Source organism: Monodon monoceros, unplaced genomic scaffold, assembly GCF_005190385.1.
Source record: "Monodon monoceros isolate NGI ecotype Baffin Bay Population unplaced genomic scaffold, NGI_Narwhal_1 Super_Scaffold_7, whole genome shotgun sequence".
Lineage (NCBI taxonomy): Eukaryota > Metazoa > Chordata > Mammalia > Artiodactyla > Monodontidae > Monodon > Monodon monoceros.
This window is the reverse complement of record NW_021703784.1, coordinates 107,473,059-107,494,649: the sequence shown is the minus strand read 5'-3', so window position 1 is coordinate 107,494,649 and position 21,591 is coordinate 107,473,059. Positions and strand designations below refer to the sequence as shown.

The 21,591-nt window shown below is 60.8% G+C and overlaps 2 protein-coding genes across 3 annotated transcripts; both read left to right on the top strand.

Moving 5' to 3' along the window:
• Positions 1 to 6,276: 6,276 nt before the first annotated feature.
• On the top strand, positions 6,277 to 13,698 carry NLRP6 (NLR family pyrin domain containing 6). The gene is given in 12 exon segments (XM_029209439.1): positions 6,277 to 6,308; positions 6,505 to 6,796; positions 7,053 to 7,071; positions 7,343 to 8,194; positions 8,197 to 8,433; positions 8,436 to 8,534; positions 8,537 to 9,086; positions 9,959 to 10,051; positions 11,072 to 11,224; positions 11,303 to 11,307; positions 11,310 to 11,469; positions 11,912 to 13,698. Coding segments are annotated over 12 exon segments (2,631 nt in total). The 3' UTR covers positions 12,051 to 13,698.
• A 69-nt stretch (positions 13,699 to 13,767) lies between these two features.
• Positions 13,768 to 20,008, top strand: PGGHG (protein-glucosylgalactosylhydroxylysine glucosidase). Of its 2 annotated transcripts, none has more exons than XM_029207464.1 (14): positions 13,768 to 14,766; positions 15,009 to 15,292; positions 15,611 to 15,821; positions 15,898 to 16,333; positions 17,179 to 17,298; positions 17,738 to 17,869; positions 18,092 to 18,203; positions 18,411 to 18,483; positions 18,576 to 18,712; positions 18,875 to 19,008; positions 19,138 to 19,233; positions 19,308 to 19,405; positions 19,479 to 19,690; positions 19,793 to 20,008. In XM_029207464.1, exons 2-14 carry the CDS (start codon positions 15,034 to 15,036, stop codon positions 19,846 to 19,848), a joined length of 2,076 nt encoding a protein of 691 aa, XP_029063297.1. In that variant the 5' UTR covers positions 13,768 to 14,766; positions 15,009 to 15,033; the 3' UTR covers positions 19,849 to 20,008. The 2 variants fall into 2 exon arrangements, with proteins under 2 accessions (XP_029063297.1, XP_029063296.1); XM_029207463.1 differs by having other exon boundaries at positions 19,461 to 19,690.
• Positions 20,009 to 21,591: the final 1,583 nt, after the last annotated feature.

The window sequence follows — 21,591 nt, the reverse complement described above, 5'->3', positions numbered from 1 at the left end:
CTGTGCTCAACCTAGCCACGCCAGCTCCAGCCCCTTCACGTCCACCTCCCTCTCACCAACCTTTCCAAGCGCAAACCTGCCCTGCTCGCCTCCCATTCATGCAGCTTCTGGGGCTCCTACCACCCATGGCAGTCCGCTTCAGGCCACACCCCAACCGGGTTTTTAGTCCCCAGAACCAAACTCTCTGCAGATCCCTGCGCAGCACCCACACCCAGGCTGCCAGGGGTGGGAAGCCTGGCCCAGCCTCTCCCTCATGCCCACGGCCGTGCTGACCGCCCCCCCCCCGCCCCCCCAGAGTGCAGCCCTGTGTACTGGACCAGCCTTCTCCACTGGGGTCTGCCTTTTCCTGGAAAGAAAACGATGTGCCCCATGGAGAAAGCAGTGGTGGCCAAGTGGCGGTCACATTGAATAAGGTAGTGAAAGGCCCTGGGGGTGCAGGGTGGGGACGAGGGCCCCCTGTAACAGCTGGACAAACTGAGCCATGGAGAGGGAACAGGGCTTGGGGCCAGCCAGGCCTATTCTGGCCTATCCTGGACAGGTTGGGGTTAGCAAGAGCTCTCCAGGGCTCTGGTGGACAGAAGTGTCCCTCCTTCATCCTCAGCACGTATCTATGGATCCGGCTCTGATCTAGATCTAGACCCTAGACCTGTCCCTGCTGCCCATGGGTGGGGAGAGGCGGGGATGGGGGGTAGACCAGCCACCGTGCACACCCTCCCCTGCAAAGCTGCGAGGCCACCTGGAAGGTCTAGAGTGGACACTGTGGACACATGGCACCACCCTGTGTCCACACTCGGAACCACAGAAGCTCTTGAAGAAAGGCACTGACCGTGTGGCACCGCCCTCTGCAGCAGGCATTTTTAGCATCAAGGACCCAGAAAAAATGCACACAAATGCAAACATTCGCATCTTACTTTTATCGCATTGGAAATCTATTTTCACCACATAAAATGCAGGTTCTCAAAGTGTGGTCTGTAGACCAGCAGCAGCAGCATCACCTGGGAACCTGTTAGAAATCAGTTAGAAACTCCAGGGTGGTCCCAGTCATCTGTTACAAGAAGTTCCCCCACCCAGGGAATTCTGACGCACAGTCAAGTTTGAGAACCATTTTCATGTCATATAAAAACTTTATGCTTCATAACTTCATTCAAAACTAAATGAGCACTTTCCGAAAAATTAAAATCTCATCCAGGTTGCAAAACTCAGCCCCCTCCTTTAATCTACAAAAACACACTTCCGCTAAGTGCTTCTTAGGTTTTGCAGAATTTACAGAAACTGAAGCTCATGGGTAGAGACTCTGTGAGAGGCGGGCTGCCCCCTTCCTCCCCCCTCCCTGCTTTGCATGCCCCTCCTCTGAAACTCAGCTTCTACCCTCTTCGTTCGGGACGTGCCCACAGAGGAACACTGGTGCCAGTCAGTAGGGCATTTTCACAGTTCTCTCGGTGTGATGGTTAATTTTATGTGTCAGCTTGGCTAGGCCATGATGCCCAATATTTGATCAAACATTGTTCTGGGTGTATCTGTGATGGTGTTTCTGGGGGAGATTAACATTTGGTGGACCGGGTAAAGCAGGTTGCCCTCCAAAATGAGGGTGAGCCTTGCCCAATCGGAGGACTGAATAGAACAAAAAGTTGACCCTCCCACGAGTGAGAGGGACTGCTGCCCAACTGCTTAGTCTGGGACATTGGTCTTTTCTTTTCTTAGCTTCGGACTCAATGGAAACATCAGCTCATGTAGGGTTTCAAGCCTGCCGGCTCTCAGGACGGAGCTAATGGTCGGGTGTCCTGAGTCCAGCTCTCCAGCTGCAGCTCTCAGGACTTCTCAGCCTCCATAACCATGTGAGCCGATCCCTTATAATCAATCTCTACCCATATCTATATCCTGTTAGTTCTGTTTCTCTGGAGAACCCTGACTAATACAACTGTATGCTACACTTGTCACGATCAATGAACCAATATTGATACATCATTATTAAGTAAATAAAGTCCATACTTTATTCATATTTCCTCAGTTTCCCGCTGATGTCCTTTTCCTGTTCCAGGACCCTATCCAGGGCCCCACATGACAGTCACTCGTCACATCTCCTTAGGCTCCTCTGGGCTATGATAGTTTCACAGGCTTTCCTTGTCTTTGGTGACCTGGACGGTTTTGAAGAGAACTGTTCAGGTATGTCACAGGGTACCCCTCTATTGGAACTTGTCTCCTGTTTTTCTCAGGATTCTCTGGGGGTATGGGGTTTGGGAGGATGACCACAGAGGTAAAGCACCCTTCTCGTCACATCATGTCAAGGGCACAGACTATCAAGGGCACAGACACATCAGTATGGACTCATGGGTATTTGTCTTATGCCTTGGATTATAATCAATACTACTTCATTTTGTTGCTCAAATGTTTCCAGATTTGGTGTTGGGAGTTCTTTCTTTTGGCTTCTGCGTCCCTTTGGCATACCCTTTTCATTATGGAGTTTTTTTGGTTTTTTTTTTAAATTTGTTTTGAACACTTTCTTACTTACTGGCACTGTAAAATGCTCCAGACTCTCCTTGTATATTTTCTGCCCCAGTGCTAGAATAAGCCAAGGAACCCTGGTCCCTTTTATTGGTGAATGGCACTAGAAACCAGGATCTGGGCACCAGGTAGATATACAACATTATGCACCTGTCAAAATTCATAGAACTTTACAGCACAAAGAGTGAACATTAATGTCTGCAAACTAAAAATACCACTTGGGATGTCAGGGGATCCAAGGACTAACACAGTGTATGTCATGAAAGAATCTAACCATATTACATATGTACGAATGAATCTCAGGGAAGGGAGTGGGGGAAAGATGGTGACTTAAGTAACTTCAGAAATGAGTGGAGTCTGGGACTTCCCTCGTGGTCCAGTGGTTAAGAATCCACCTTCCAATGCAGGTGATGTGGATTCGATCCCTGGTTGGGGAACTAAGATCCCACATGGTGCGTGGCAACTAAGCCCACGTGCCGTGATTGCTGAGCCTGGGTGCCACAACTAGAGAGAAGCTGCCGCGCCGCAGTGAGGAGCCCTCACGCCGCAACCAAGACCAGACACAGCAAACAATAAATAAATACATAATATTTTTTAAAAATGAGTGGAATCTGTAAGAATAAAGGCAAAAGAAACTGCAAATAAGCACTGTACTCTAGGTTATAAAGTAGTTTCCCATGGGGGAGTGTGTGTGTATGTTTATATATGTTTATATACATATGTTTATATGTAATTTTATATAAAATAAATATATAGGGCTTCCCTGGTGGCACAGTGGTTGACAGTCCGCCTGCCGATGCAGGGGACATGGGTTCGTGCCCCGGTCCGGGAAGATCCCACATGCCGCGGAGCGGCTAGGCCCGTGAGCCATGGCCGCTGAGCCTGCGCGTCCGGAGCCTGTGCTCCGCAACGGGAGAGGCCACGACAGTGAGAGGCCCGCGCACCGCAAAAAAAAAAAAAAAAAAAGAATTCATACTGTGGAGAGAGAAAAGTGAATGTGCATTTAGGAGAAACACAGCCGTGGCCTGTGTGCGAAATCTGTCTGTGCAGCATCTCAGGGCTCAATGAGGGGATCAGTGAGGGCCGCCCTGGGTCTTCAGGATGGGGCTGTGGCCAGGGGCCCCGTGATGGCCCAGCGCTGTGCAGGGCCAGATTCTGTCCACAGCTGAGCTCTAAAACATCTGCTTTTGTGGTCTAGGCTGCTGCTTTCCCTGGCAAAGCCCCCTCTGCAGAATCCCAGCGTGTCAGAGGAGCTAAGTCAGTGACAAGTCGAAGCATCTGGGACCCCACACAGGGCTCACAGCAGTCGTCCCTCTGGCAGCTGAGGCCAGACTTTGCTCAGGGCTTGTCTCCAGGACCCTAACTCTTCGGAGACCCTGCCCCCTCCTCTGCTTTGCTGGGCGCTGCCCACACTGTGGTCTGGAGGGAGGGTCTTGTCCCTGCTCTGGGCCTGGCCCAGGTGGGGCTGCTCCAACACACCAGGCAGGCACACGGCTCCGTCCTCTCAGGCCTCGGTGGGAACAAGAGAGACTTGTTCACGTTCTTTAAAAAGCACAGAGTGCCCCTCCCACCAGGAAGTGTGCTGGCAGTGTGTCCTCCAGGCTCTCCCGTCACCCATCCTGCTCTGTGCCCGGGAGGCTGCCCATGTGGAGGGCAGCAGCAGGAGTTTAGGAGCAGGAAAGAGCGAGGAGGGCGCCCTGGAGGAGGTGTGAGTGCGGATAAACAGAGCCTTCCCCTTCTCCCTGCGCCTTCCTCGGGGAGAGGTGGGGACTGTCTGTCTTAAATAGAAACAAAACTCGTAGGTAGAATGGGAACCTCTGTGGACCCTTTCCTCCTGGGGAAGGGGCAGCAGAACAGAGGCTCCCGGGACTCTGGGTTCCCTCCCCAAGGGCAGCTCTCAAGGCTCCTGAAGGAAGCAGGACTGAACACAGGGATGACCTGTGGAGCCTGAAAGGCAGTGATGATGCCGCAGCCCCTGTTCTTGCAGACACACTCTCACAGAAATGCACACTCAGAGACATACTGTGTTCGTTTCCTGTGGCTGCTTAGCCATTACTACAAACTCGGCGGCTGAAAACAACATACATATATTCTTACAGTCGTGGAGGGCAGAAGTCCAAAGTCAGCTTCACTGGGCTGAGGCCCAGGTGATGGCTCAGCCGCTCTCCCTCTGGAGGCCCCAGGGGAGAATGTCTTCCTTCTCCAGCTGAATCTCCAGCTTCTAGGGCTGTGTTCCTTGTGCTCCTTGCCTCGTGGCCCCTTCCTCTATCCTCAAAGCCAGCAGCCTGGCCTCTTGCCTCAGTGTCGCACTGCCTCCTGCCTGTGTGCCAAAGCGCCCTCTGTCTCCATCCTATGACACTTGTGATGACATTCAATAATAACTATGCAGGATAATCTCCCCATCTCAAGATCCTGAATTTAACCACACCTGCAAAGCCCCTTTTGACATTTCAGGGAACATTCACAGGTTCCAGGAACTAGGAGCTGATATCTTTGGGGACTATTATATAGCCTACCATAGATACATTTACACAAACACAGTATTAAGGTGGCCACACCAACAGACACAGACATACACACACACCCACATTACACACAGGCAGACACTGTCAGTAGAAACCCGCATTCCTGGGGTCCCACGTGGTCACCCATCAGTCACACACATGCCTTATGTCCAAAGCTCTTCCCATCAGCCTGCTTAAGCCAGGTTTGGGAGGCCGCAGAGCACTTCCCTGCCCCATTTTCTCCTGGCTCCCGGGTGACAGCCTTCCTTTCCCCAGTGACACTGTGCATGTCCCTCCTTTGCCCCCTCTACCTAGGAAGCCCTCGCTCACCTCTGCCTTCAGAATTTAACCAATCTTGAGGCCTTAAAGTTTAAGGTCTTGTTCTGAGCCAGCCACCTCCTCCATACAGCCCACCTTGCTCTGCAGTTACCTCTCACAACCATGCCTCGCTGCCACACCCCATGGGTTCTTAGAGAACGTGAACTGAATAAAGGAACGGTAGAAAACCAAAGGTCACTGAGCAGAGCTCTTAAACACCGGTCGTGCGAAGGTGCCACAGTGCCTGAGTTTGGGAGCTTGGTGACTGTTGGACAGACATCTCAGTGTTGGCCGAGCTAGAGCACCTGGGTCTGGGGCATGGATGGGGCCGGACAATGCCCCCAGGCTATGGCTCCACTCAGGCTAGGGAGGGGTCGCCTCTCTGATCCCCACCTCTGCCCCTGAGTGCTAGACCTCGGGGCCAGACTCTGGAGACCAGCCAGAGGCTCCTGCTCTGGGTGAGTGCGGCTGGCCTCAGCGCTCTGGGTCCTCCACCTCCCCCTGCTGCCTTCCTGGGGCTTCACGCCCCATGTCCTTCACACATCCTTCCCCCGCTGTCCCCCAGCCTCAGTATTCTAGGGACTCCATCCCCCCAGAGGGCATCTGTGGAGTCTGTCCCCCACCGGGGGCTCAGTCTCTGCCTCTGGTGCAAGGCCCTCAGGCTGGGCCTCACCAAAGGGTCCAGTGAGCACGGATGTCCTGGGCAATTCCGGAACACAGCCTGGACCAGGTGGTGAGTCCAGCTCCCTGCTGAGGCCAACTGCTCCGGGCTCCTGGGGAAGAGAACGGAGGGAAAGGAGGGAAAAGGAGGAAAGGGGAGAGCACAGGCCCTGGTAGACATCTTATCTTGGACGTTTGACCTGGATGCGTGGAAAAGAATGAGCAGAAAGGTAGGTGCGGAGCAGGAAGGCACCCCCTAACTCTGGGGTCAGCGGCGGCCAGTGCCCGCCCAATGCTTTGGAACGCCTTGGAGCGAAGTCCTCGGTAGGGGTGCTGGGAGGAGAGGACGACCCTCCGGTAGAGCGCTATCGAGCGTTGGCCTGGAGCCACCTGGATAGATGGGGGCCGCGTCTAAGCCCCTGCCGCTCGTGGGCGCCCGGGGCTGGGGTCCGGAGCGGCGGGGAGGGGCCGGGGTCACCGGGGCACGGCATGCGTGCTAACCCCGTGCGCCCGCCCTCAGCACGGAGGCCCGCGCTGCCGCCGCCCGGGAGGTGCTCCTGGCTGCGCTCGAAGACCTAAGCCAGGAGCTGTTGAAGCGCTTCCGCCACAAGCTGCGGGACGCGCCGCTGCACGGCCTCCGCAAACCGTGGGGGCGGCTGGAGGGCGCGGACGCCGTGGACCTCGCGGAGCACCTGATCCATTTCGACGGGCCGGAGCGCAGGCTGGACGCGGCGCGGAAGACCCTGAAGAGGGCGGGCGTGCCCGATGTGGCGGCGCTGCTCAAGGAGCAGCGGCTGCGGAGTGAGCGTGGGGTGGGGCTCGCCAGGGTCCCCGCCCTCCGTTCCCTCCCGCCTGGGCAGAGTCCTGGCCACAGGCCTCCATCCTTCAACTTCCCCAGAAAAGCCCCGGAGCTCTTCCGGCCTGGGCGCGCTTCGTCCACAAATTCGCGGGCCCCAGGGCTCCGATCCTGCAGGTGGCCCCGACCCCTGATTGCGCCCCTCCCCGCACCGCACAGTCGGCGGGGCCTCACCGCAGTCCTCCCTTCCAGGGCTCGGCCTCAGCTCCTAGGCGCTGCTCTCCGTGTCCGGTAGGTCTCTCTCGGCGGGAGGCGCAGGCCCCTGTCCGGGCCTTGAGCCCTGGGTTTGGAGTACGAGTGTCCTCGAAGTCACCCGGAGGTTCCTTGACAGCTGGTCCCAGGGAGGAGCGCGGATGGGAGGGGGACTGTGGTGCAACAGGGGAAACTGAGGTCTGAGCCCGGCGGGGAGGGCAACAGGCCCCTGAGAGTCGGCTGACACAGCCCGCCTCCTCCTCGACCCCCTGTTCCCCTCTCCTCTGTCCGGCCCTTCCCTGCCCCCAAGAGTACAAGAAGAAATACCGAGAGCACGTGCTGCGGCAGCACGCCAAGGTGAAGGAGAGGGACTCTCGCTCCGTGAAGATGAGCGAGCGCTTCACCAAACTGCTCATCGCGCCCGATAGCGCTGCCCTGGAGCACGAGGCTCTGGGGCCCGCGGAAGGGCCGGAGCCGGAGCGCGCTCGACGATCCGACACCCACACCTTCAACCGCCTGCTCGGCCGCGACGGGGAGGGCCAGAGACCGCCGACCGTGGTGCTGCAGGGCCCGGCGGGCATCGGCAAGACCATGGCGGCCAGGAAAATCCTGTACGACTGGGCGGCGGGCAAGCTGTACCACGGCCAGGTGGACTTCGCCTTCTTTGTGTCTTGCCGCGAGGTGCTGGAGCGACCGCGCACGTGCAGCCTGGCCGACCTGACCCCGGACCAGTACCCCGATCGCAACGCGCCGGTGCGGCAGATGCTAGCGCAGTCCACGCGGCTGCTGTCCATTCTGGACGGCGTGGACGAATTGCCGGCGCCAGGGCCCGCCGAGGCCGCGCCCTGCACAGACCCCCTTGAGGCCGCGAGCGGCGCGCGGATGCTGGGCGGCCTGCCGAGCAAGGCGCTGCTGCCCACGGCCCGCGTGCTGGTGACCGCGCGCGCCGCCGCCCCCGGGAGGCTGCAGAGCCGCCTGTGCTCCCCGCAGCGCGCCGAGGTGCGCGGCCCCTCCGACAAGGACAAGAAGAAGTACTTCTACAGGTTCTTCCAGGACGAGTGGAGGGCGGAGCGTGCCCGCCGCTGCGCGAAGGAGAATGAGACGCTGTTCTCGCTGTGCTTCGCCGTGTGCTGGACCGTGTGCCCCGTTCTGCGCCCGCTGCTCCAGGTCCTGACCTGTCGCGCACCTCCAAGACCACCACGTCCGTGTACCTGCTTTTCATCGGCAGCGTCCTGAGCTCGGCGCCCGCGGCCGACCGACCCCGCCTGCAGGAAGAGCTGCACAAGCTGTGCCGCCTGGCCTGCGAAGGCGTCCTCGGGGGCAGGGCGCAGGTCTCTGAGAAGGACCTGGAACGACTGGAGCTTTGCGGCTCCAAAGTCCAGGCGCAGTTTCTCAGCAAGAAGATGTGACAGGCGTGCTGGAAACCGAGGTCACCTACCGGTTCATCGACCAGACCTTCCAGGAATTCTTAGCCGTGCTGTCCTACCTGCTGGAGGACGAAGGGCTCCCCAGACACCTGCTGGCGGCGTAGGAGCACTTCTGCGGGGGCACCCGGAGCTGCGTGGCCACCTCGCGCTCACTACGCGCTTCCTTTTCGGGCTACTGAACACAGAGAGGATGCGCGACATCGAGCACCACTTCGGCTGCGCGGTTTCAGAGCGCGGGAAGCAGGAAGTCCTGAGGTGGGTGCAGGATCAGGGCCAGGGCTGCCCTAGGGCGGCGCCAGAGGGGACCGAGGGGACCCAAGCGCTCCGGGGCGCTGAGGAGTCAGAGGAGGAGGAGGGCGAAGAGCTCAGCGACCTGCTGGAGCTGCTGTACTGCCGGTACGAGACGCAGGAGGGCGCCTTTGTGCACCAGGCCCTGCGCGGCCTCCGTGAGCTGGCACTGGAGTGAGTGCGCTTCAGCAGAATGGACCTGGCCGTCCTGAGCTACTGCGTGCCGTGCTGCCCGGCGGGGCAGGCCCTGCAGCTGGTTAGCTGCAGACTGGCCACTGCCCAGGAGAAGAAAAAGAAGAGCCTGATGAAGCGGCTACAGGGCAGCCTGGGAGGCAGCTCGTGAGTCCCCAGAGCAGGACGGCCCTCTTCTGCAGGCCCTCTGTGTGCGGCGTGTGTGCATCTTATGCACTGAAGTGTCCATTTGGGCCTGGGGAGTGTGTCCGGACCTGACCCCTGCTCCCCAGAGGAGAGGCACGACTTCAGGCTGGTTTTCCCACCTCCTTGCAAGGCAGCTCCCAGGGTGTCCTCACCATGCCCCGCACCTCAGCACCCACATCCGAGGCAACCCTCCCAGCACTCCCCCCACCCACCACGGTGCCTTCTCATAAGTCCTGGCGTATACCACGCCCTCTGTGCCCTGAGCCTTTGCTTCTAGTGTTCCCTCCACCCAGAATACTGTTCACTGCCTATCCTCAAAGCCTCTCCAAACCATCCCAGCTGGCCTGAGACCATTTTGGCCTCAGAAATGCCCCACTGACCACCGTATGCCATGACATCTGCCCATACCCATCTCCTCCACCAGACCCTCTGCTCCTCCAGGGGCAAAGCTCGTGCCGTTGTTTCTGTGCAGTTAATTCCAACCCAGCACCTGACTCAGGTGCTCAGCATCTGTTGGGAGAATGAATGTCAGGACGTTGACAGGGGCTGGGGCTGGGGCTGGGGATGCCCACTGCAGGTGCAAGGACAGGCCCACCTGGTGTGTGCAGGTGACATGCCTCCATGGGACTCACATAGACAGCTTCCGTGGGGAGGCGCTTGTGGTCACAGCTGAGTGGTTTCGCTCTGGGCTTGGGGTGAAGAGGGAGGAGGGTCCTGGCCCAGCTTGGGGTGAGGGCAGAAGCAGCTCCGATACCTCAGGACGTAGGAAGGAGTCCTTTGCGGGAGTGAGGAATTGGAAGGGGCTGGGGCCTTCACCTTCCTTTCTCTCTTAGTAGCTCTCGAACCACCATGAGAAAACCCCCGGGCTCCCCACTGCATCCACTCTGTGAGTGGACCGACCGACCGTATGGTCTGAACACCCTGATGTGAGTGAACATGCCCCCAGCCCTTCCCCTGGAAGGGATGCAGGGCAGGACACCCTGGGCAGGGACAGAGGTGTGGCCCCGTCTGGGGACGGCTGAGAGGACAGGCTGAGAACCTGTGGCCTCTGGTGTCCCTTGCTGGGGTCGACGAGGAGGGAAGAGGGGATGGGGGCAGGGCTCCAGCACCAGCTTAGGTGCTGGTTAGCGCAGTGGGCTTGGCCCCAGCCTGAGTGGGAAGCAAAGTACAGCTGAGCATCCTGGGGGAGGGACAAAGAAGGCCAGACTGTATTTTTCTCCCCAAGGAAGGCTGCTCAGTGCTATTGTGAACTGCTGGGCGGTCCCTCTGGATTCTTACAAGCAGATATGGAAGGCGTTCAGGGCGCGAGCTCTGAGGCCAGTCCGCCGTCTGAGCTTCAGTTTCCTCCCCTGGGAAATGGAGCCAGTAGCTTCCACCTCAGAAGGTTGATGTGAGAATTAACGAGGCAGTACTTAGTACATAATCTTTCCAATGACTGTTCACCACCACCAAGTAAGCAGAAAGTAAGAAAGGCTGTAGGAACTAGTACCGAAGGGGCATGTGGTGAAACAGGCACAGTCCTGTGTCAATGGTGACAGAGGGTAACTTAACTTGGCATAAACATCAGGAGCCGAAACAGTGATCAGCTCACTTGGCCCATTAGTTCTGCTGCCCGGCTAAGTGCATGAAGATGTTCCTCGCAGCATTGTTTATAATGCCCAGCTAACTAAATAAGCTCAGCCCACCTGCACTTGGTGGGTGATTATATGGAGTTAGACGTATTAAGAACAAGGTCTCTTATTGGCTCATCCAGAAGCTGGTGGAAAATGCCCTGAGGGAAGAGGGGAGTGCAGTCCAGCGGGGACACACATGGTGACAAAGGGCAGGAGAAGCTCTGTGGGGCCCAGGGAGGCAGGTGTGCAGCCAGCACGTCTGCAGACTGAACCTCAGCCCCCAGGGAGTGGGCAGCTTGCACAGCTGGGGACCCATGTACCTCCTGACCATAGGCTGTCCCGCTGCAAACTGCCCGACTTGGTCTGCAGAGACCTCTCTGAGGCCCTGACGGAGCTGGGCCTCTTCCACAGCTGGCTCAGCGAGGCCGGCCTGCATGCGCTGAGTGAGGGCCTGGCCTGACCCCAGTGCCGGCTGCAGACACTCAGGTGAGGGCCGGCCTGGAAGGGACCAAGGGGGAGACGGGGGCTCCCATAGCAGCTCCTGCGGTCAGCACTGCCCGCTAGGGTGCAGCAGTTGGGCCTCCAGGAGGCTCCCAGTACGTGTTTGGCCTGCTCCAGCAGAGCCCAGCGCTGACTACCCTGGACCTCAGTGGCTGCCAGCTGTCGGGGACTATGGCGACCTACTTGTGTGCCGTCCTGCAGCTCCCAGGGTGCCGCCTGCAAAGCCTCAGGTGGGGGCAGCGCCGGGAAGGGTGTGGGAACACAGCCTCTCCACCCTGGCTTGGGGTGGGCGCCAGGGGCTTCCCCCAGTCCTCACAGAGGAGTCCCGCCCAGGGCCCTCCCGAGGGACCCTGCTGAAACTCAGCCCCTGGAGACCCACCCCCTAAATCCCTGGCCCCAGCCCTGGGCTTCAACCACTCCGCCAGACCAAATGTCCATCTAGTGTCTGGTGCACATGGCCACAGTCTGGACCGGCACGCTTTTACTCCCCTGAAGGCTCTGGCCCCTACTCCCTACCCGCTCCCCCAGCCTCTGACAGCCCCCTTAGTGGCCGCCTCCCGTCCCTGTGTGCCTTTGGCATAACCCAGGTCAACAGCTCCCCATTGCTCCCTCCCCGAGCCCTGGCCTCCTTCCCCCACCAGCTCTACTTCTGTCCTCTGCACACGGCTACAGTCTAACCTCCGTGGAGCTGAGCGAGCGGTCACTGCAGGAGCTGCGGGCCGTGGGGACAGCAAAGGTGGGACTGGCCGTCACCCACCCAGCGTTGGACAGCGACCCCCAGCCTCACAAAGGGCTTGGCAATGACCCCTGAGGCCCTGGGGGAGGGCTCTAGTCAGCCCTACGGAGTAGCCCTCCCCACTCCAAGGGCGAGAGGTTGGTGCTCTCTGCTGTGGGCAACTCTTTTGAGCCTGAGGGGCCCTGGACAGGCAGATGGGAGACCCAGACAGACACGGCCCCTTACCTGCTCCTGGACAGCCCCCGAGACCTCCCCACACCCTGGGGACAGGTATGTCTCTGTCCTCCCCACCAGGAGGAGGGGGTCCCCTCCCCTAACCCCACTGCTGCCCCACCCACGTTCCTCTCCTGGGACCCTCCAGCCCTCCCACTGCAGGCGCCCCTCAGCAACAAGGGTGATGCTGAGCGCCCCCGGGAATTGAGGACCTACAGTGTGTTGGCCTTTACCTGGTGCAGGATGACCCATTTGCTGATCCTGTGCCCATGCACAGTATGGGCACCCAGAGCCCGCTACTCGGCTCCAGCCATAGGGCATCAAGCAGGGGCTGACCCTTGGCTGAAGGTAGGTGGGTCACCGTCCCTCCTCAGGAATTTGGGTCTCAGCATTAGGAGTGAAGCCATCCCTGAGGCTGTGTGGTCTGAGCCCAGAGGTGTCCACTCGCTGTCTGAGGACTTCAGGAACAGGCCAGAGGAGAGTGGACAGGAGCAGTAGCCCCTGCTCCGGATGGGAGCTGTGATGGCGCATGTGGTGGGCAGCGCCCCCGTGCACTGATGATAAATTCTCCTTGGGATTTGTTTTTGTCGGTTTCTGTTGCACTTATCCAGGCATCCTAACGGGCGTTCATACTCTTTCCTTTGGTCCCCAGCCCATCTCAGTGGGACAGGGTTGTAGCCCCCGTTTCCTGGGTGAGCTCAGGGGAACACCCTGATGCAGGAAGCTCTGACGTGAGGCTTGGCCTCCATGGGCAGGGCCAGCGACTGACAGCCCCCGAATCCTGAAGTCTTCTCTGCTCAACCCCGCTGGACTTGGCCAGCTTCTGGGACCCCAGTCAGCCCCTCCACTTCCCCAAATTCCCTTCCATAATCCAGTTATTCATTCCACAGAACAGACCAAAACTCCCTGCCCTCCTGGAGCTGGCATTCGAGGAGGAAGGGAAAGCAGGGGGCTGGGGGGACGGAGCCAGTGGTTTCCTCTTACATGTGAGTAGTCTGGGAACATCTGGTTGTGGACGAGGCATTTGAAAACGGAAGGAAGGGAGGGAGGGACCAACCCTAAGGATGTCCTGAAGAAAAGGCAGTGGGATGGCAAGTGTAAAGGCCGCAAAGGGGCCTGTCTTGGTTGGCTGCTGCTATAACAAAATACCATACACCGGGTGGCTTGTCAACAAGATAAGTTTATTTCTCGTAGTTCTGGAGGCTGGGATGTCCAAGGTTAAGATGCCAGTCAACTTGGTGTCTGGTGAGGAGCCTCTCCCTGCAGATGGCTGTCTTCTGGCTGTGTTCTCACAGGGTAGAGAGAGGGCGAGCTCTCGGGCCTCTTATAAGGGCATAAATCCCGTTCTTGACAGCTCGTGACCTAATTACGTCCCAAAGGCCCCACCTCCAAATACCATCACACTGGGGATTAGAATTCAACGGATGGGTTTGGGGGGGATCACATTCAATCCATAACAGGGAGCGTGCTTGGAATGGTGCAGAAGCAGCAAGGAAGCCAGGGTGGCAGCAGCGGGATGGGGGAGGGGCTGAGGGTGGGGAGGGGGCCCTGGGTGGCTTGTCCTGACAGTGAGGTGGGCACCACTGCAGGCTGTGAGAACTTGACCACTCCTGGGGTAGATGTGGCTCTGGGTCTGCTGACAAGGGCTGTGGGGCCAGAGCAAGGACTGCCCTAACCCAGGAGCACGGCCTGGACTGAGGGTGGACGGTGAGAGCGGGCACGCCCTAGAAGGGGGACGCGCCGGTGGATGTAGGTGTGGGGACAGCGGGCCTGAGCAGCGGGATGGGTGAAGTCACCATGGCCTGTGCTGGGCAGGCCACGGCAAGGGCAGGTTTCAGGGACACGTTGAATCCGAGTGTCTCTGGCTGGGCGAGTGGTCAGAGCACAGTCATTCGGGTCAGACCAGGGCCAGAGAGACGAGGTCCAGACAGCCCCAGGGCCTGGAGCCTCCAGCGGGGCAGGGGGCAAGTGGGTAGACAGGCTGACAGAGGAGGCTGGGGAGAGCCAGAAAGTGGGGCGGGGACAAAGGAAGGCGGGGCTCCAGGAGGGGGACCTGCCTCACCTCTCCGGGGCGGACGGGGGTTCAGGGAGAGAGGCAGGACCCGGCGGCAAGAGAAGGGACACCTAAGCCGAAACCCCGTCCCTCTCAGTTCCACCCTTGGAGAACACTCAAGGCAGAGTTGGAGCTGGCCTCCTCGCGGCCTCGCACGCACGACTGGTCGAGGCGGCGCGCCCCGCCCGCCCCGGGGGTGGGGACGTTCCATCCGGCCCGCGCTGCGCGCCCTGGGGCGGGGACCGCGGGGCCTTCCGGTGACAAGGCCGCCCCTGGCTACTTCTCCCTCCGGGCCGGCACCCACCCGCTGGAGCCGAGGGACGCTTCTGGGCTGCGGCGAGCCCCAGGGACGCGGCCGACGGCCCGCCTGCCCCCCAACGCCCAGCTACTGCCGGCACCCCACCCCGTACCCAGCCGGCCTCCTGGAGGGTGAGGCCCGCCGGCTGAGGCCTCCTCCCTTCCCGCCAGCCGGACGGCTTCGAGGCGGTGCGCCCGGAGAGAGCTGGAAGGGACTGAGGCCCTAAGGTGGGAGTCCGGGGCCTCTGCTGTGTCCCTGGAGATCAGTATTGGGGGCGAGGGTCTCTGAGGGTTGAGGGTGTTTCCTGGGGTGGCTTGAGAGTGGGGTTCTGGACAGTCGGGGCTGCCCAGGTGGGTCACACACGTCCCTCCACCCGTGGGGGCATTAACCAGGTTCCAAGGCAAGCTTCGGGGTTTACAGAAAAGGGAGGCCCAACCAGTGGTGGGGTCTCTGACTCCCCCTTTTGCAGGTCCCTCCGCTGAGCCAACCTTTCCATGGAGGATGCTGGCAAGGACGCCACCAGATTCACTGCCCATTCTCTGCCCAGTGACCCCCGGCTCTTGGCCACCGTGACCAATGCCTACTTGGGCACACGCGTGTATCATGAGACACTGCATGTGAGCGGAGTGTACAATGGGGCTTGGGGGGATACGCACCGGGCCGTTCTGCCCAGTCCCCTCAATGTCCAGCTGGAGGCCCCTGCAGGATCAGGAGAGCAGCTGACCAAGACCTTTGTCCTGGACACTAACACAGGTAGCCACTGCCTGACCTCCCCCTCTCCTCCGCCATTGTTCCAAGTGAGTGGGAGACCCGACAGAGGTCCCATCGAGAGGATGCCGACTCCCAAGGAAAAGGAAGCCCTGAGAGGCCACTTTGTGAGGCCTTCAGCTGGACGGGCCTCCTGGGCTGGCAGGAGCTGGCGGCGCCTGTGCAGCTGTCGCTTCCCAGACAGGGCACCTGGGGCTTGGAGGTGACTCCACTCCCCGCCGGCAGCTTTGGAACTGTCCTCAGCGGCCCTGAGTGGGGTGTGCAAGTTGCCCTGTCTTCCCCTCCCCACCCCCGCCCTGCCAGGCTCCTTTCTGCACACCCTGGAGGGCCCCAGCTTCCGGGCCTCCCAGCGCATCTATGCCCACCGCACGCTGCCTCACGTCCTGGCCTTCAGTGTGTCCATCACCCGCTTGGCCACAGGGAGCTGGCCCATCACTGTGCTGCTGCAGTCAACCTTCTCCCCAGAAAGCCCGGACCTGGACCTGCATCTGGGTCCCGACTTCCAGGGAGCCCGGTGAGGAGGGGGCGGGGGGCCGGCTGGGTAGCCCGAGGAGGCAGCCCGTCCCTGAGACACAGCCATCCTGTTGCAGGTACCTGTACGGCCACACACTCACCCCCGAGCAGCCTGGGGGGGCACAGCAGGAGGTGCACATGCTGTGGACGCCGGTGCCCCCAGCCTTGACCCTTGGGGAAGGGGAGGAGGATGGGACGTGGGAGTTCCTGACGGTGGTGGGTGGCAGCCAGGCCGAAGCCCAGGCCTGCCTCGCCGATGCCCTGCAGCTGCAGGCCAGGCGCACTCTCTACATGGCCCATGCACAGGCCTGGGCCCAGCTCTGGGCAGGCTGTGGCCTGGATGTGGAGGGGCCCCTGCGTCTGCGCCAGGCCCTGCGTGGAGCTCTCTACTACCTGCTCAGTGCCCTGCCCCAGCCCGGGGCCCCAGGATACGTCTGCCACGGCCTCAGCCCAGGGGGCCTCTCCAACGGGAGCCGTGAGGAATGCTACTGGGGCCACGTCTTCTGGGACCAGGTGCGCACCATCCGTCCTTAACGCACACCTGCTGCAGAGCCGGCTGTACACAGAGCTGCTGCCTCTATCCTGCATGGGATGGGGCTGTGGTTGGGGAGGCCCAGGGACTGTGGCAGACGGAAGGCTTCCTGGAGGAAGTAGTGTCTCGGCTGAAGGCTGTGTAGGCATTTGGTGAAAACGAGTGATGTGATTCAGGCAAGGGGACCAGAAGGTTCAGAGGCCCAGAACTGAGCAGGTGCAGGGCATCTGTCCAGGGCATCTGTGCAGGGTGCCCTCACCGCTGCAGGAAGAGCGGTTGTAGAGGGGGCTGAGGAGGCTGTGGAGACTTTAACGGGGGAAGGACATGGGCAGCCGTGGGCTCTGGGAAGACCCCTGTGGCTGTTGAGTGGAGCGAGGGTGGAGCAAGGTGAGGCAGCCAGGACCGGCTGACGGCTGGGCTTGGGAGGGTCCAGGATGCTGCTGTACATTTCCTGATGCCGGAGAAGCTGCTGCTGTGCTCCCTTTACAGGTGAGGCTCAGAGAGGCTGAGCTGCTCACTCTGGGTCGGGCAGCTAGTGAGCAACAGAGCAGGCACCCCCCCCCACCCCCACCAGGCTGCCCACGCCCGGACTCTGGCCTGAGCCCTGGGCAGACGCAGATGCCCGCTGGGGACCAGGCCTGAGGAGCGTCTGGGCTGGGGATGGGACTGTGGGGTTGGCAGGCAGAGGGCCCAGGACAGACCCAGATGGGGCAGGAGAGGAGGGAGCTGGATGTGGCCCATGGGGAGAGAGGATTGAGAGCGCCAGGACGAGGGGGCCCCTCGGCTGTAGCGCCAGGACGAGGGGGCCCCTCGGCTGTGCTCGCAGGACCTCTGGATGTTCCCCAGTATCCTGATGTTCCACCCGGAGGCCGCCAGGGCTCTCCTGCAGTACCGCATCCGGACGCTCGGTGGGGCCCTGTACAACGCCCAGAACCTAGGCTACCAGGTGAGGGGGACTGAGCACGTACCCTACGGGGCCCCCCAAAGGGCTGACGTCCCATACCACCCCCCAGGGCTTCATCCCTCACCCCATCTCCCTCTGTGGGTGTGGCTGGAATGTCCTGGATTCTTATAGAGGCTCTGTGGCATCCCCCAGCCTGTACTGTACGTGTGGGAACAACAGCCTGACCGGGACCCCACAGGACGTCCCTTCACTGCCCTGCCCCAGGGCAAGTACACAGTGGAAACGGGGCAGAAGCCACCTGGCCCACGATGGGGCCACACAGAGGGCACTCAGAACCCACAGGCCCCCACGAGGTCACGCGGGACAACTGGTGCCCCCGCCTCTGTCTGCCCTCCATGGCTGAAGGCTGAGAGCGTCGAGAACCGGGGTGGGCTACCCCCGGCCCCCCGAGAGTGGAGTCAAGTCTACTCCAACCCCGCAGGGAGCCAAGTTTGCCTGGGAGAGCGCGGGCTCCGGCCTGGAGGTCTGCCCTGAGGCCATTTATGGGACCCAGGAGATCCACATCAACGGGGCCGTGGTGCTGGCCTTCCGGCTGTACTACCACACCACCCAGGTGAGGTGTCACTGTGCCACCACGTGTGACCCCCTACCTAGCGAGGCCACGCCCTCCACGCTGCCATGACTTCCTGTCCGGGCCGGGCCGGCGGAGCATCTCAGAGCCAGGCCTTCACTTCTGGGCACTCAGAAGGGTAGGCGTTGACAAGAAATGCAGTGACCAGTGGGAACTAGAATCGCAGGTGCCACGGCCTCTGATGCACCACCTCCTGCTCTCCAGGACCTGCAGCTGTTCCGAGAGGCTGGGGGCTGGGATGTGGTCAGTGCTGTGGCTGAGTTTTGGTGCAGCCGCGTAGAGTGGAGCCCCGGGGAGGAGAAGTTCCACCTGAAGGGTGAGAGCGTGGCCATGGTGGGAGGCGTGTGGATGACGGGGCAGGGGCAGGGGGAGTGGATGGTCACAGTGGGGGAGCAGGTGGGTGCTTCTCGGTTCAGCACGTGGTCACCAGCACCTGATGCGGACAGGCCCACACTGGCGACTGGCATCGGGGGCAGGTCCCTAAGACCCTGCACTGAATACCACCTTGTACTTATGTGCCCAGGAGTCATGCCCCCTGACGAATACCATTCAGGGGTCGACAACTCCGTGTACACCAACGTTCTGGTCCAGAACAGGTCAGACCCAAGAACCCGCCCCACCTCCACCATGCAGGGGGCCAACCAGGAGTGCAGGGCTGCAGCCCACCTCTCCCCATCTCTACTCCTAGCCTGCGCTTTGCTGCTGCCCTGGCCCAGGACCTGGGTCAGCCCGTCCCTAACCAGTGGCTGGTGGTGGCTGATAAGATCAAGGTGCCCTTTGACCCGAAACTGAACTTCCACCCTGAGTTTGATGGGTACCAGCCTGGTGAGTGGACTTGGAGCTCCTTCAGGGCCCTTCTCCCCTCCCACAGGACCCTTCTCCCCTCCCACAGGACCTAGTGTCCGCCCTGGATGCCCCCTTTCCAACAGAACAGCCCCCGCCCTCCCCACCTCACCCCATCAGCAGCATCTCCCCCCTCCCCCCCAGGAGAGGAGGTGAAGCAGGCAGATGTTGTGCTCCTGGGGTACCCCGTCCCCTTCCCCCTGAGTCCTCAGGTTCGCAGGCAAAACCTGGAGATGTATGAGGCTGTGACGTCCCCCCAGGGCCCTGCCATGACCTGGGTAAGGAAACTGCAGGGTGTGAGGTGGTGGTCCCCAGGGCAGCCCTGGCCCTGCCCCACTGGCCTCAGTCTTCCTTCCCCCCGCAGTGGGCCTCACCCCAGCGTGACCTCTTCTTATTTCTGCCCCCAGAGCATGTTTGCAGTGGGCTGGATGGAGCTGAAGGACCCCGGGCGGGCGTGGGACCTCCTGCAGAGGAGCTTCGCCAACGTCACGGAGCCCTTCAAGGTCAGCCTGGCCAGAGCCTCGACCTACACGCCGACCACGCCCACCTCCTGCACTGACTGCTTTGCCCCCTGCAGGTGTGGACGGAGAATGCAGACAGGTCGGGTGCCGTGAACTTCCTGACAGGCATGGGGGGCTTCCTGCAGGCGGTGCTCTTTGGGGTCACGGGATTCAGGTGAGTGCAGTGGCAGGCAGAGGGCAACCACCTGCCGCCACCCCCCTCCTCACAGACCTTCCCCTCGCCGCAGGATCACTGAGGCCGGTTTGACCTTCGACCCCATGTGTCCAGCGGGGATCTCCGGAGTGTGCGTCTCTGGCATCTCCTACCAGGGGAGCAAGCTTGACTTCTCCTTCTCCGAGGGCTCTGTGACAGTTGAGGTCACTGCCCGAGCAGGGCCCTGGGCCCCGCCGCTGGAGGCTGAGCTGTGGCCGTCACAGAATCGGCTCCCCCTGTCCCCAGGTAGGCCGCCACTCCCAGACCCACCCAGGGGTCCAGGGCACGTGACCCCCAAGGTGGCCCCCAGTGTGTGCCCTCACCCCACAATGCTTCCTCTCCCTGCAGGACACAAGGTCTCCTTTCCCTGCTCAGCTGGCCGGATACAGAGGTCACACCTGTAGGAAGCAGGGGCAGCAAGTTCTGCTCCAAGAGTTCCCTGGAAAGATTTTTTGAAGGCATTAAACATCTGTGCAGAGCCCCCAGGACCCCCTCTGGGGCACCCTTGGGCCCTCCAGCCCCACCGAGTCCCCCCCCTCCCCCGCCCCGTCCTGCCCCCCCCCCAAAACGACCAGGGCTATTGGCTTCAGGGATGTCTCTCAGGTCCTCCCCCCCGGCCACTCCCTCTGTGGGTGCCCCTGCTGGCTGCGCCCACCCCTCCTCAACGCCCTCCCGGCCTGCCGCCCCCTCCCACCCTCCTCCACACGGCAGCCAGGCTCACGGCTTCCAAGGAAAGTCTGGATTCTTTGGCCCAAGTTCAAGACTCTGCCTCTAGCCTGAGCCCCTCCCCAGCCTAACCCGCCATAGATGGTCAGCTTTCTTGCAGCCTCACACAGCATGTCTGTTCCCGCCCTCCCTCAGTGCCCCTTCCCTAGGACCCCACAGGGTGAGGTGGGAGAAAGGCCAGCGGTTCTGCGAAGACAGAGGCAGATGCCGGCCTTGATGGGGAGCACGGCAGGATGAGGGGCGTGGGGGAGACTCAGTCTCCTGTGGGATTACTTGGGACACCGCATCGCAGCTTCACAAAGGACCCTTCTGTGTCACACGAGGGAGCATCAGGTATGGCTGGGTCCAGGTGCTCCTGGGCTGTTGTGAGCGCTCGGCATCCTCAGTCCTTGGGTCCTCTTGCCTCTGGGCCACTTCAGTCAAGTCGGATGGTCTCTGTCACATGCCTTTCCTCAGCCAGGAAGGCAGGGGAGTGGGGTGTGGAGCAAGACCCTGCATTTCCTCTGACCAGCCAGAAGGACTGGGGCCAGGTGTGCGTGAGTTCCAGGCCACGGCCCTGGGCCCACCTGTCCTGGGCAGGCTGCCCTCAGCCGAGGCTCTGCCCACTGTCTCCTCCTGGGCTTCAGCCCCTCAGTTGGCACAGCAGACTTGGGTTTCCCCAGGGTGAGGCGAGATGGTGTCTGCCATGGAAATCCTGGCGAGGGCCGAGTCTGCTGCAGCAGATCTGCCTGAGGAATGGGCAAGCTTTGTCTGCTGTGAGGAGCTGACAAGCTCCCTGCTGAACGTGAGGATTTCCTAAAGGATCAAGTTTCCCTTCCACGCGGCTGGGAAGCACAGTCACTTGCTCGCGTAGAGCAAGTAAGCGAGTCCCGTCAACGTCTGCACCCCTCCTTAATCTGCAAACCGTGCTCTCTGTTCTCAGTGGAGAGTTAGCCCGAGTTCTCCAAGAAGCAGACACCAGGCAGACAAACTGTGATGGACTGAAGCCCCATGAAGGAGAGAGGGAAGGGGGTGGCTGCAGGGAGTGTGGCCGAGCTGCAGACCAGCTCCCTGAGGGCCTGTGGCCTCAGAATGGATCCCGCGACTTGGTGGGGCTCCCCCAGGGGCCCACAGGCTCTCGCTCAACCGGTGGCAGTGCCGCCAAGGCCCAGGCAGGTCTGCTGAAGCACAGCATGGTGGCCAGGGACTGTCCCCATGAAGCAGACAGTCCCCCCTTTGCAGCCCTGGAGCCAGATGTGGGCACAGGCATCAGGTGGGGGTGGTAGGTGGCCCTTCACCCACAGGACTGACGTAGCTTGATACGTGCCGCGTGTGTGTGCCGTGTGTGTGCGCACGTGCACGCACACCCATCTTTGCCTGTGGAGGGGCAACCCTCCAAGGGGCCGTGACAGGGTGGCAGCATGTGTGTGCTGGCCTGACTG